We start from the raw sequence: 13,055 nt of genomic DNA on the forward strand, positions 1-13,055 counted from the left end.
GCTTATCTAGACACGTCAGAACCTTTTTTTACTTCATTGTATTGGTCCAAGGATGGCACTGGTTTGCTTAAGAGTGAGATAAACAGATGATAAGGTGGAAGAGGCAGATGTCAGCTGGCAAAGGTTTTGCAGAGTTTTATATTAAGTAGCAGAATACATGCAAAGTTTCATGGTCATTGCATTCTTTTATTCAGTATTCAATGACAAAGATTTTAAAACTTGGAATTACCCAGATAAATTGTTCATCTTTAGCTCTGTCAAGTACATCTTAAATATATATATATTTTTACTATTGCAAGCTGAATAATCTTCCATTCATTTGATTATAGTGTTCTGTTCTGAAAATGTATTGAAATGTTACTTCGTTTTTTTTCAGCCTGTGGTGGTGTACAGTCAGGTGAAAGGGGTGTCATCTCAAGCCCTAACTACCCAGAGCCTTACAGCAATCTGAATCGCTGCTCCTGGGTGTTGGAAGCCCCTGAAGGCAATACCATCACTGTGAGTAACATATCACAATTGTGTGCACAGCAAAAAGTGTGACAAGTATCTTCTGAGTTTTGAGAACAGATTTGAGACAATTTGGAAGATCAGAAATGTTGAATAATTACATATCTTCCCACTGATTTTACCCAAAAAAGGGAATGAAGATAACACAACCAAACTGTTTGAAGATTGTCCTTTGAAAATAAGAAGGATCCTACTATAACTTGATCTCAAAATATAGTTCTGACTTCTCCTTGAAGCAATGACTTTCTATGTTTAAAAAACTGAAATAACTCATTTCATTAGATTTTCATGGATATTCTCACTATCATGTGAATAAACATGAAGCTGAAGATTTTTCTTCTCTGCAGGAAAATTTCAAGCCTGAAATTTTAAAAAATTCAAAATTAGAAAGTTACTTTTGTGTCTTACTGGTTAGTCTGGAACATAATATCATTTCTGGTACATCAAGGAAATGGTGCTCTAATTTCCCAATAAGTATTAAAAGTCTGCCTGAGGTGATTCTTTCTTGAGCCAAACTCCTGACAAAACAATTTAAGCACATTTATGACCAAGCAGTACAAAACTTAATTCACTGAATTATTTGACTGGTTCTTTCAAGCACAGATACAATCAGTGACATTTATGGTTTGGGTCAAAAAAAATCTGAAAAGCAGTTTTGTGGGAACACATTGCAGAATTTCTTATATAATGTCTTTTATTAATTTCCCTATCATGTTTTCCTTGCTTGTAACTACAAAGGTTAGAAATGCAAACCCATAGTTCTAATTCTTCTGCTATATTTTATTCTGGCCATTTTCTATGTACTTATTTCAGGGAATACAGGATTATTTTAGTTGAACACAAGATTTCTATTTAATACACAAAGTAGTTTAAAGCAGAACTAATTTTAATCAGAAGAAAGCAGATTTCTTTTTTGAAAGGACTGAGTAGCAGCATTCTCAGTGAAGGCAGACTAATTTTTTCCAGTATAAGCTGCCAGTTTCAGTTGCTGGCAAGGTTCTGAATTTAAACTATTACAGCTGAATTTGTATTTAGTCTTAGACAGGTTTTTTTGGAAATGACGCACAAAAGGTACAGGAAAAAAAATCCTGTGTGTTTGCTAAACTTTTCTACAAAGATCCTGCTCATGAAACTAGTTAAAAAAATCCCCAAACTGATGGAAATGGGGCAAAGCACTAACTAGTGTACATCAGTATTTCAGCATCAACAAATCCAGGAGCCTACAGGATCAGCAATCTAAATGTTTGAACTGGAAATTCCATGTGTGACCATATATCTCCAAGGACAAGTGGCATCGGTGTGGGAGGGAGACAGGGTCAGGAGCTGCCTGTCCAGCCTGGTCTGTTTATGTGGTGCACTCAGGCCCACAGGAATGAACCACAGAATTGTTTCTGTTTTGGTGGAAACAAACATTATTTTTAGCAACTGTTAATGTATTGATTCAATATAATAGGAATGGGGAAAAAATTCCCAGGCTTTCTGCTTCCGTAGCTAGTTATATTTCATGAACAGAAACGGTGAGTGCAGGAAAGTGGTTCAACACCTGTATATATTCAGCATTGTTTTGAAGCACGTAGTTTCAAAATATGGTTAAGACACAATGATGCCAGTTTTGGACCTATGAATTCAAGCTAAGTAGCTGCTGTTACTTATAATGGCAAGTTTCCAATCAATACTTGCAGGAAAGCATCATGAAGTGAGGGTCAGATTTCTGAGTGTACCCAGAAATCATTGTGCCTCGATGGCTACATGATCTGTCTCTCTGGAATTGTTCTAAACCCTCCCCTGGAGTAACTGGTTTTAGCACCTGAATGTCACCTTTGTGTGTTGCAGCTTACTTTTACAGCCTTCCACATTGAAAATCATTCGCTTTGTAAGTGGGATTCTGTTACTATTCTGAATGGTGGATCTCCAGGGTCTCCTGTCATAGGAAAGTATTGTGGAAACACCTCACCTGGGACTATTCGATCTGGTTCCAACAAGCTAGTCATCATCTTCAATTCTGATCACTCAGTTCAAGGAGGTGGCTTTTATGCAACATGGACAGCAGAATCTTTAGGTAAGTTTGAATTAAAGAACAAAAGAAATGCATGCCATCATCTTCAGGATCCTTGAAAGAAGTCAGTACAAAAAAAATCAAGTATTAATGTCGCAGTGTTGGACACACAAAGGATGAGGCAGGCAGCAGAAAGTCAGGCAGGAAAGTTCTATTTTAATATTTTTGACTCCATTTATAAACACTTTTACAGAAGGCAAAAGATTGGCTACACAGGTTGCCACCTCTTCGACCTTGTAGGTGAACATCACCATCCATCATATTTCTCCTCTTAGAGGAGAAATATGTAAACAAAGTAGACAATTCTAAATAGTTACATAGTTTACATGAAGCTGCGTAAGAATCTCGACTACAAAAATTCAAACACTCAGAAGGCAAGAAAACTTAGGGTGACATATTAATCCAGTGCTTTGTGATCTTACACAATGAATTCAAATTTGGATCAATTTTGTACTTTTAAAACCTCCTACTGGCAGTTTCTTGATGGCTGTAAATTGATACCGTCAGCATTACCCTCCCAGCAGTTGTATCTATTGTCAAGGACTATGAGACATTTCACTTCATGAATAACTATTGTTCCACTGTTTGATTTGGTTTAAACACTTGAAACTAGGACAAAGTGAGTTCCAAAACAGAGAAGCAGACAGAACATCTCAAAGAGCACATGTGACAAGAGCCTAGAACTCTTGCACTGTGATGGAGTTGTTGATACACTTTTGAAGGTGGTATACATGTAGGATTGAATAGTACATTTCTTAAATCTGCCTTCCTTCTCTTGAAATGATCATCAATCTGTAGCTCACCATTTGTGCAGTGTAATTCAGGAAGTCATTAAAGGACTAAAGGTAAGTGTAGATGTAGCAGATGGTGGCAGGGCAGAAATTACTGTGCCTTCCTGCCTCAGTACAGAGCTGGCATATGCTTCCTAGTGTCACCTCCAGCTGCAAACCTTCTGGCTGATCCCGGGCATCTTTCTGTCCACTAATGATGTAGCTGTATTCACACAGTTAGTTGATGGAGTGTCTTCTTAAACATAGCAATAGTTTCTGCTTGCATGAATATATACTGTCATTTTAGCAAGTTTTTGACATTGTTTCCTATTGTCCTTGAGATCCCATGTGCAATGAAGCCCACTCTTCAGTGGTGTATAGACATCAGCCTACATGTGCCATGTGCATAGGCAGTATTCTCTGTGAAAGTTTTCATTTCTGTATACACCTAGTTTACTTTCTTCAGCTTTCTTGTCATTTGTTCACTGAGAATGCAGGTCTGCATTCTGTATGTGTGACCAAAACTTGACTTCACATCCTTCTAAACACAGTTGCTATTTCTAACAGAGAAGAATGAAACATAAAATCTTCCTTTTAAAGCTATTACATACTTTTTTAATTAAGAGGAAAAAAAGTAGCATATAACAAACCATTTTTTCTCTTTATTCATCCTTTGACTACACTGTATCTGAAATAAGGGCTTGCTGGTACTGTACACATAGCCCTAATAAATTATTCTTGGCATGGTATTTGCAAATATGTTTCAAATTAACTAGACTTATTCTGTGTAAAATCATGAGCTGCCACGGAGCCATGACCAGCTATTCTCCTTTATAAATGAATCTGTTAGCAATTTTTAAAGGCATGTTTTTCAGCCCATCCAATAATTCCACTGAAATCTGCAGGGCTGCCTAGGCCAGGGAAGTCAGCATTTTGCCCTGGGTAAACGGATGTAGCTTGAATAGATTCACATGTGGAACTGCAATATTTGCACGTTGCAGAGTGAGAAGAAAAAGAGGATATATCAGTAGACTTTTTTTCCCCTAGAGTGCTTTTCTGAATGACTGTCTGTCACAATGTACATGCTGTGGGATGTGGGGAGGAACCTGCACAGTCTCAGATGTATTCCTGACCCCTGCATTCTTTCAAAACAATATTCACTTCAAATTGCCAGGAGTATATAGATTGACCTTGTAAAAGGCTATGAAGTGGCAAGAATGAGCTTGTGAAGAAAATAAAGTGAAGTACAAAGAGACACCTCTCAAGTGTGACTACCTCCCTGCTGCAGGGGTGGGAGAAAGAAAATGCAGAGGAGTGAATCAAGTTTCAATGAGTATCAGGGCTTTCCTCTCTCACTTTTGCAGCTTTTTCAAAGCTGAATGCCACTCAAACATATTTGAACATTTCTCCCATCTGTTACTATTTTTTTTCCAGGCTGTGGTGGAATCATTCATTCAGATAATGGTACAATCAAGTCCCCTCACTGGCCTCAAAACTTTCCCATGAACAGCAGATGCACATGGACCATCATTACGCATGAAAGCAAACACTTGGAGATGAACTTCCATAGTAACTTCCAGATTCCAGATAGCAATGGAAGCTGCCAGACCAGTTATGTGAAGGTAAAATAATTGCTCAAGTTAGATCAGCAGAACAGTGCTTTAAGAAGTCATGATTTCAGAACCCTGTTTTGCATTTGTTATGGTTTGGACTGTCAAGACACAAAATTTGGGAAAATAAACTAAAGTCCTTGTATCATACAGTTCCATTTTCTGCATGCTTTGCAAACTAGCCTGTATAAAATTTTAATTTTCATCGGTTCTTGAGGTTCCACCTCCAGCAAGGTCCCATCAGCCTACATGCATTCCCAAAAATGAAAAATATGCAAAAGGCATATATTTTTTCAGAACCAGAAAATAATGAGAAAATAAAGCATTAATAAAAGTTCTTTTCAATTACTCCAGTGAAGAAAAACCCATGAATTTTACACAATAATTCTACCAAACTTCTTTATAAGTATATAGACTCTCCAGGTTGCACTTCTTTTTTTAATCTTCAGAAAGAAAGATAACAACCTGATCTTGATATATTGTCAAGAGTCATTGTTTTCAAAGCAACAAAACAGAGTGGACATATCTTGAATTTTTCAGTGTCATTTTTTTCTCAGGCATTTGGCATATGTTCAGTGGTTTTGTGCTCATTTTCTCCACAGCAATACAACTCCCACTTGAAGTAAAGGGCAAACATAATTTTATAGCATGTAGGAAGACTTGAGCAGCTGTACATCTGATCTATACCAACCAACTTACAAATCAGAGTTGTACTCATTTTTTAAGGCTGTGAAAAAAACCCCACAGCTATTAGATTTGTCTTTTCTTAACCTGCTCCAGCAATTAATTGATGCAATGTTACAATACATTTCACTAATATGAAAGTCTTAATGCCACTCAGTAAAAGTGTTAAATTTTAAATTCATAAACTGCTCTGAATGACATAAGCAAAACTATGTTAATTGGAGATTTTCTCCATAAAGGTCTGAAATATTTTATGTCCACTTCCTTTTCCAAATGTCTAATTTGAAAAGCACAAAGGTGTCTGAAAAGCTGTAGAATGATGTTTCTTCCATTTATTCCAAACTGAGCCAAAAGAGAGTAATCCAAAATCAATAGTGACTTTGCAAAACCTTGGCCAGGCTTTAGACTGTGTAAATTAATCCTTTGAGCATCCATTGCCTCAAACACCTGGTCACATGAATGAGGTGATTCATATGCTTACACTTACAGACTAACCCTTGGCTAACCCTTTCCTTTCTAGGATGGTTGCTTGGAGAAATCACAGTTTCATGTGGTTGTACTAGTTCCACTCAATTTCCTTCAAACACATTATTTTAAAAATCAGATATGATATATTATTGGTATAAACTACAGTAAAAAACTATTCAAACACACCAACAAAACTAGTTTTATTATTAGATTAATTATTGATTTTTTAAATCCTGTCAACCAACACTCTGATTCAGGAAAATATTTAAATGTTTAGAAACATCAAACGTTTATACCTATGTTTCATTTACATGTCTTGAAATTCAGCACTTAAACTGTGAGCCTCAAGCACGTATTTAAGTAATTACTTTAATAAGATTTCACTTAAATACCTACCTAAACATGCATGTGCTTTTTAGGATGCATGGTTTGATTGAGCTTCAATTGGCTATTGGTACAGTTGAAGTAATACTTTAAATACTTTTTCTTTATTATTATATTTTTATCTATAATAATAATATGTATATTATATATAATATATATTTTATATATTTATTAATTTTTTATTTTATTAGCTGTTCACTTGATTTGATACTTGTAATAAAAAAATTGAATGCAAAAAAAAAATTATTAGCAACACTAGGTATTATCTGATGCATATATATATTGCCCTAGCATGAGAACTTTGATTTTTATTTATTGAATAACATGAGGATTGCATGTAATAATTCCTTGTATACACAGATATGCATATTCATAGGTTGTATGGAGTTAAGTAAGCAGAGACAAAATGGAAGTATGTAATGATATGCATAAAATGTTTTTCTCTTGTCCCCTGGACCTGATCTATGTTTGCTCTGTTACCAGCAAGGGTTCAAGCTAATGACCTCCAGGTGTCCTTCAGATGTCCCTGGCAATCTAAGTTATCCACTGTGACTCACTCCTTGCAGGGACCTTTTTGTCTCCACTGACTGTAATAACTAGCTCCAATTTAGAACTCTTAGATTCACTGTAAGATGAATCCTACCCTAAGTCTATGGAAAGAAAAATTGTATATGTAATTCCTGTTGGGTTCCCACAAGCTACGTAGACTTTGAAAGCACTAAACCATTTCCAATCTGGCCTTGCCAGGTGTGGAGAGGAAATAATGAAGAAACAGCAGCTTTGTTAGCAACAGGATGTGGAAGTTCAGCTCCTGATCCTGTTGTTGCTCCAAACAATGTGATAACTACAGTATTTCAGTCTCAAGATGCTCCTGCACCAGGTTTCTCCGCATCTTTCACAAGCAGTAAGTAATTGTAAAGCCAGATGGCTGCTTAATTGGTACATTTGGGATTAGTTTGACCTGTGTGTAGCAATTCAGACCCCTGTCCAACAAGGCGTTGAAACCTCTGCCCAGGTATGTAAACCAAGAGTTTCTATGCTGAATGCAATGGACTCCAGTGTTGGACTTGCCCAAGATGCAGCTCTAATTTTGTAGTTATTCTCAGCCACCTTTGCCTTTTCAGTGTGCTGAAAAGAATGAATAGGCTTTAAACTTTAAAAAAATCATAGTTAAGCTACATGGAAGCTAAAGCTATAATTTTCTTAAAAAGACATTTCTTTAACCATGGCATGTGCTTTGTGATGGTCAAACCCACCAGAAACAGAAGAGGTGCTGCTCAGCTCCTGTTGGTTGCTTGGGTTTTTTGTGGGATACTGCCAAAGGAAACCACTTGCCCTTCATGGCATTCAGATTAAAACAGCAAGAAATGAAGTGCTTTGAGGGAAGCTACTGAAACATACAGAACTCTGAATTGAAACTACTTTGTTTTTATATTTGCACTGACTTTGTCTAACAATCTCTTAGTGGAGACAGTCACAGGCTTCATATGCCTTTCCTCATCTTCTACCAATATTTCACTGTGCACTGCATTCTTTTAAGCTTTTGTCTTACGAAGGAGAAACCAAGGCCGTGCAAGTCATTAGGATCCGAAGGAGCTCCATGAAAATGAACTGTTCTGTGTGCCTGAAAACTTCTGTGTGGTAAACCTTTCCTGCCTCTGCATATAGGAAAGCAATCCAGAGGTGGCCTTACAGCAGACTGCATTCTCCTGGATGTCAGGCATGAAACAAGAATGGCACCACTTATGTCCACTAATGTGGGCATTTTCAAATAAGGCTGAACTGCTCCTGTGCCCCAGTAACCCCCACCCCCTCCAATTCAGACATATTTGTATGTACTAAGGGATTTTGAAATGTGCAGGCTCCACACCCACAAGAGCAGCAGTGTTGTGTCCTTCTGGTCAGGGGGTGTGGGTTTATGGCCTGGTCTTATCCAAGAGTGTGACACTCCAGGTGGGAAAGCCCCACACTTCCAAAAACTGGAATGTGTAAGGCCTGCTTTTGCCATCATGGTATATGATACTCTCCCTGGTTGTTTTTTTTTGGGTTGTTTTGGTTTTTTTTTTCACCAGGAGAGATGAGGTCCTTTTGTACATTATTGGATTTCTTACTGTAAACCCAGAATAGTATTATCACCTGGATTATAACTGTGCTTTATTTATTTGTTTGCAGGATGCGGAGTAAATTTCACCAGGCCTGAAGGTCGTATTGTTTCTCCAAACTACCCTAATCAGTATGATAACAACCTGAACTGCAATTATATTATAGATCAGGGACCACAGTCACTGGTGATCCTAGAATTTGAGACTTTTCACTTGGAAGGTAACTGATTCTTCATAATTTCAGTATTTATTATGAAGTGTAATTTCCTACTTGAAAATATACAAGTCTTCTATCATTGAAAATGACTGAATGTGTAATTTGCTGACCCACTCTGAAAGTTATTCAGAACAGATGAACAATTATAGTTTTCAGGGTTAGGTTTTGATTCACTGAAGTCTTCCAGAAGAACGAAGAGAGATTTCACGTGTTGAATATCTTGCAGCAATGATTTTGGGAATTTACCAGTTTCTTGGAATATGAAAGTGACTGTGGCTAATCTGGGTTTTTGTTCCTGCCTGTCTGTTTGTTTGTTTGTCTGTTTGCCATGGAGTATTATAACAATCTTTATAACTTAGGCCAACTGTTTTGCTTTTCAGTGCATCTGTTCCTTAACTGATAAAATAGATATAAAAATACTCAGATGTTTTACAAGGATGTAAGAACACAAAAAATATGAAATCAAGTGAAAGACTACAGCAGTGGGAAATGCATTAAAGTGATTACCCTGTATATACCAGTAACAGAAGCCCCTCCTGTGATTATCAAACTTGGCAGCATTTAGCCAAGAAATAACTAGTATCCTGACCACATTGGTGTGAATGGTAAAGCTTTCTCAATCTTGTAAGATCATATTTTTTGTGTGGATGTTCCACAATAACAGAGGAATCAGTTTCATGATAACACAGAAGAATCAGTATGTCTGTACATTGAGTTTATTTATAAATGGATCTAAGCTTTTATTATCAAGAGAGTTAAAAAAGCAAGGTGAGTGATACAGACATAATAATAAACACAGATCTAAATAAATGCTAAAAATATTCTGTTTCTTGCAGGACTATTTTATTCTTTTATTTTTATAGGCTTCCTTAGGCTACACCAACTAAAAGTCCTTAGTCACATGAAAACTGTGGCTATAAGCTAATGGACATCTGGATAGCGAAGAGGAAGTATGGCACTCTCTAGTAGTTGGTTACTAATATTTTTCACAAGATCTTAAAATAAAACCCAGCAGTAAAGAAAGATTGCCTGTAAAGAAGATTGAAGAAGATTGAAACCACCATCTTGAAAATTTTCATTGCAGAAATAAAAACTTTTTCAGCAGTCACACTGAATATATTTAGCATATGTGCCTAAGGGTTTCCAGTGTAAACTCCATTAGTTCTTTTGCAAAGGCAGGACAATGTTTGGTAGCATCTGTTAGAAACATTTTTAGCTATTCCATATGCAAGGAAGCATTGCATCTGCTTAGACTGTTGCTGAGAGGGCCCTTTAAAATATTAACCATGCTACAACATTACAGATGTTCCAGATTGGGTTTCAAGGTTTAACTGCATGTCTAATTAACATAATTTATTAACTATTTGACCTCTCAAAAGAAATCTATTTTTTCCATACTTGTTAGGTAAAGAAATGAAATATTTAAAATAATGCCTGTAAAGCATACATATCTCATCGACTTGAACAGGTTGAGATATCTTCTCCAGAAAATTAGAAGGCAGAAGTTAATAGTCTATAGTGCAGTGACACATTAGCTACAAAATGGAATGACTGAATGGGTTAGCCACAGATCTCTGCCCTATAGTAATGTTTTCAGTTATGATGGGATGCCTCTTCTGATTGTAAAGGATGACTGAGGCTGGTAACCCACAGCAGTGATTTTGTCAGTATCTGGAACCAAACAAACACCACCTGCATTTAATAAGTATTAAATATGTATTAAGCACTAAATATAGCAACAAACAGAACTCAGGGAAACTGCATTTTTTGATTTTGTGATCGAAATTTAATCTAAACTGTCTGCTTCTTTGTAGGTTGATCAATTTTTATCTCACTTTGAGCCCCTGAAAATGTACATCTAATTTAGATATTCACCTAGATTTATCCCCTAGTGGTGGAGGAGGGATTTAAACTCAGAATGAAGTGTGTTGTGCAGGTGAAGTGAATTACTTTTTGGAAGCCTCTCTCACTCTCTTTACCTACTGACTATTGCAGGAAACCATTAACAATAGCTTACACAAGATACTTGAGATCTGGGCAGGAGAACATAGGTAGGATTAACCCCATGGATGGAATTTGGCTTAGCTTCTGTGATTTCCTTGCAGTGTTCAGGATGTTTATTCCTATGCCAAATTGAACATGGTCATAGAACCCCTCTTTTGATTTGCCAGTTTCAGGAAGTTGCATAAGCTGCCACTTGCTCCTTGTACTACCACTTGCATTGTTGTGCATGGTTATTTTATAAAGAGCCAAACAAATAGGAGTCAGTTTGTTATTCCAGCCCAACTTCTGCAGTAATAAATATTTTCTATCTGCCCTCCCTCCTTGGATCAAAAGTCTACAAAAATCACACAGAATTAGTAAAAACCACTTATTTGTCTTTCTTGTTGGACTTACTATCTAAGAAATAATTAATCCCATTTAATTTCTTGTCCATTAGATTTAATTCAGATGAACATCCTGACGAATTCTCATCTAGGACAGCTAGAGTAATGTATTATTAAGTGGCTGTAATACTCTTCAGGTGTGAGTATAACACACAATAAAGTAAGTCCCAAATAATGGGAAAGTAGGGAAAATGGATGTAGGCTTCCTGCAGTATCCACTTCAAGAATTTTGTTGTATTTATACTCTGTCCATATGATACAACTGCTTTGTGTTTATACCAAGTTGATCTGAAAAATGTTTTAATAACTTGTTTATTTCTCCTTTTAAAAAAAGCACGTCTGCAATTTTGCAATCTGGGATAGGGTCACAGCTTTGTTTTGGAGTCTGCTCTATCTGCTTTCTCAACTGTTACTAGGCAATTCAGAAAACAGACAAGTTTAGCAACAGATTATTTTGAAATATAATATATATGAGAAAGAATTTTAATTTCTTGCTTTCAAAACAATATCTTGTGCTACAGAGCTGGCTGATATATTCCACAGTGGTATATTTCTAGGTAATACTTCTACTTTAGTAATTCCTAATTGTATTGCCATTTATATCAGAAGCTGCTGTTGTGACAAAAAAAGCCACATTATTTTTAGTTTTAAAGCCTTTAAACAAAAAGACAGGTTCTGCCTCAATACTAAATGAATCAGAATCTATGGCTGAAGACAGAGAGATAGAAAGAAGACATTGATATTGCATATCGATATAAGTAATCAGATGGTCGGAGGCCCAGATTTGGTCAAGTTTTTTGTGCCAGCATCATATCAAACAAATGATTTTATGGACAATAATGAGACAGGACAGAAATTTCTGCAAAGTGGAAAGGAGACAACCCAAGGCATATTTCAAAATGTAATGTAAGGACAACTGAAGCTCTCATCATGTGAACTTTGGAGACAAGGGTCAATGTACCAGTGCTGAATGGTGCCAAGGGATGATAAATAGAGCACAGATAGATAACAAAAGGCTTTGAAAGCAAATGCATGCAGCAATTCAAAGAAATAGGGATATGTTCATAATGTCAGGCCAAATAAATGATCTCTCCAGAAGTATTTGCAAGAAATATTGTCAAGGCTAGAGGGATGAATGGTACAGTGGACAGGAAACAGTTTATCTTAAAGATAATAACTGGGCACTTACGGGGTCATCAACAGAGAGACAGCAGTTGCATCTGTTCTTGCAAATGAGATTATACAGAGCTAATGTGGAGATAAGGAGCACAAGACAGAAGATATCTTGTTGAATCCTCATAGATTAATCAAAACAGAGGATACAGTAATACCAGAAGGATGAGCAAAAGGTCTTAGTAGACAAGGTTTTATGAAGAAAAACAGTGCTGGCTATGTGGAAAGTGCCTGCCAGCTCAAAGAGGATGTTGGTCTGACATCTGGCTAAGAACAGATCTCTGGAGATTCATGAAAGCTATTTCATTGTAGTGTAAGGGACAAGAATTGGTCTAGAAAATATCTAAGATTATATGATTAGGGGAAATAAACCACAGAGAATTGCGGATGACGTGTGAGTATGTGTAGAGGCTGAAAGTATGACAGAAGGAGAATCTGAATCTGGGGAACATTTATGGAATAATGCATTTAGATTGGTGAGAAATTAAGAAAAGTGTAAACAAGAGAATGAGTTGCTGGATAGAGATTAAACAATAATTAATCTTACCAGGATTTATGAGTCACAAATCATATTGGCCCAATATTGGCATTGGGAAAAAACAGATGATTGATGAAGGATTGTGAGCAAAACTTTTCCATGCAAATGAGAAGCTTAAAACTGTGAAAAAAAAAAAAATAGAATGCTGAACTCCCCATT

The 13,055-nt window shown here is 36.5% G+C and overlaps 1 protein-coding gene across 1 annotated transcript in view; it reads left to right on the forward strand.

Annotated features, from left to right (window-relative positions):
* The window catches only part of CUBN (cubilin), a 142,488-nt gene that overhangs the window by 108,611 nt on the left and 20,822 nt on the right, over nt 1-13,055 (forward strand). The window contains exons 52-56 of the mRNA XM_066316740.1: nt 377-498; nt 2,341-2,566; nt 4,768-4,955; nt 7,227-7,383; nt 8,652-8,801. Coding sequence (XP_066172837.1) covers nt 377-498; nt 2,341-2,566; nt 4,768-4,955; nt 7,227-7,383; nt 8,652-8,801 — 843 coding nt within the window. The remainder of the gene's footprint in view (nt 1-376; nt 499-2,340; nt 2,567-4,767; nt 4,956-7,226; nt 7,384-8,651; nt 8,802-13,055) is intronic.

Source organism: Sylvia atricapilla, chromosome 1 (genome assembly GCF_009819655.1).
Source record: "Sylvia atricapilla isolate bSylAtr1 chromosome 1, bSylAtr1.pri, whole genome shotgun sequence".
Lineage (NCBI taxonomy): Eukaryota > Metazoa > Chordata > Aves > Passeriformes > Sylviidae > Sylvia > Sylvia atricapilla.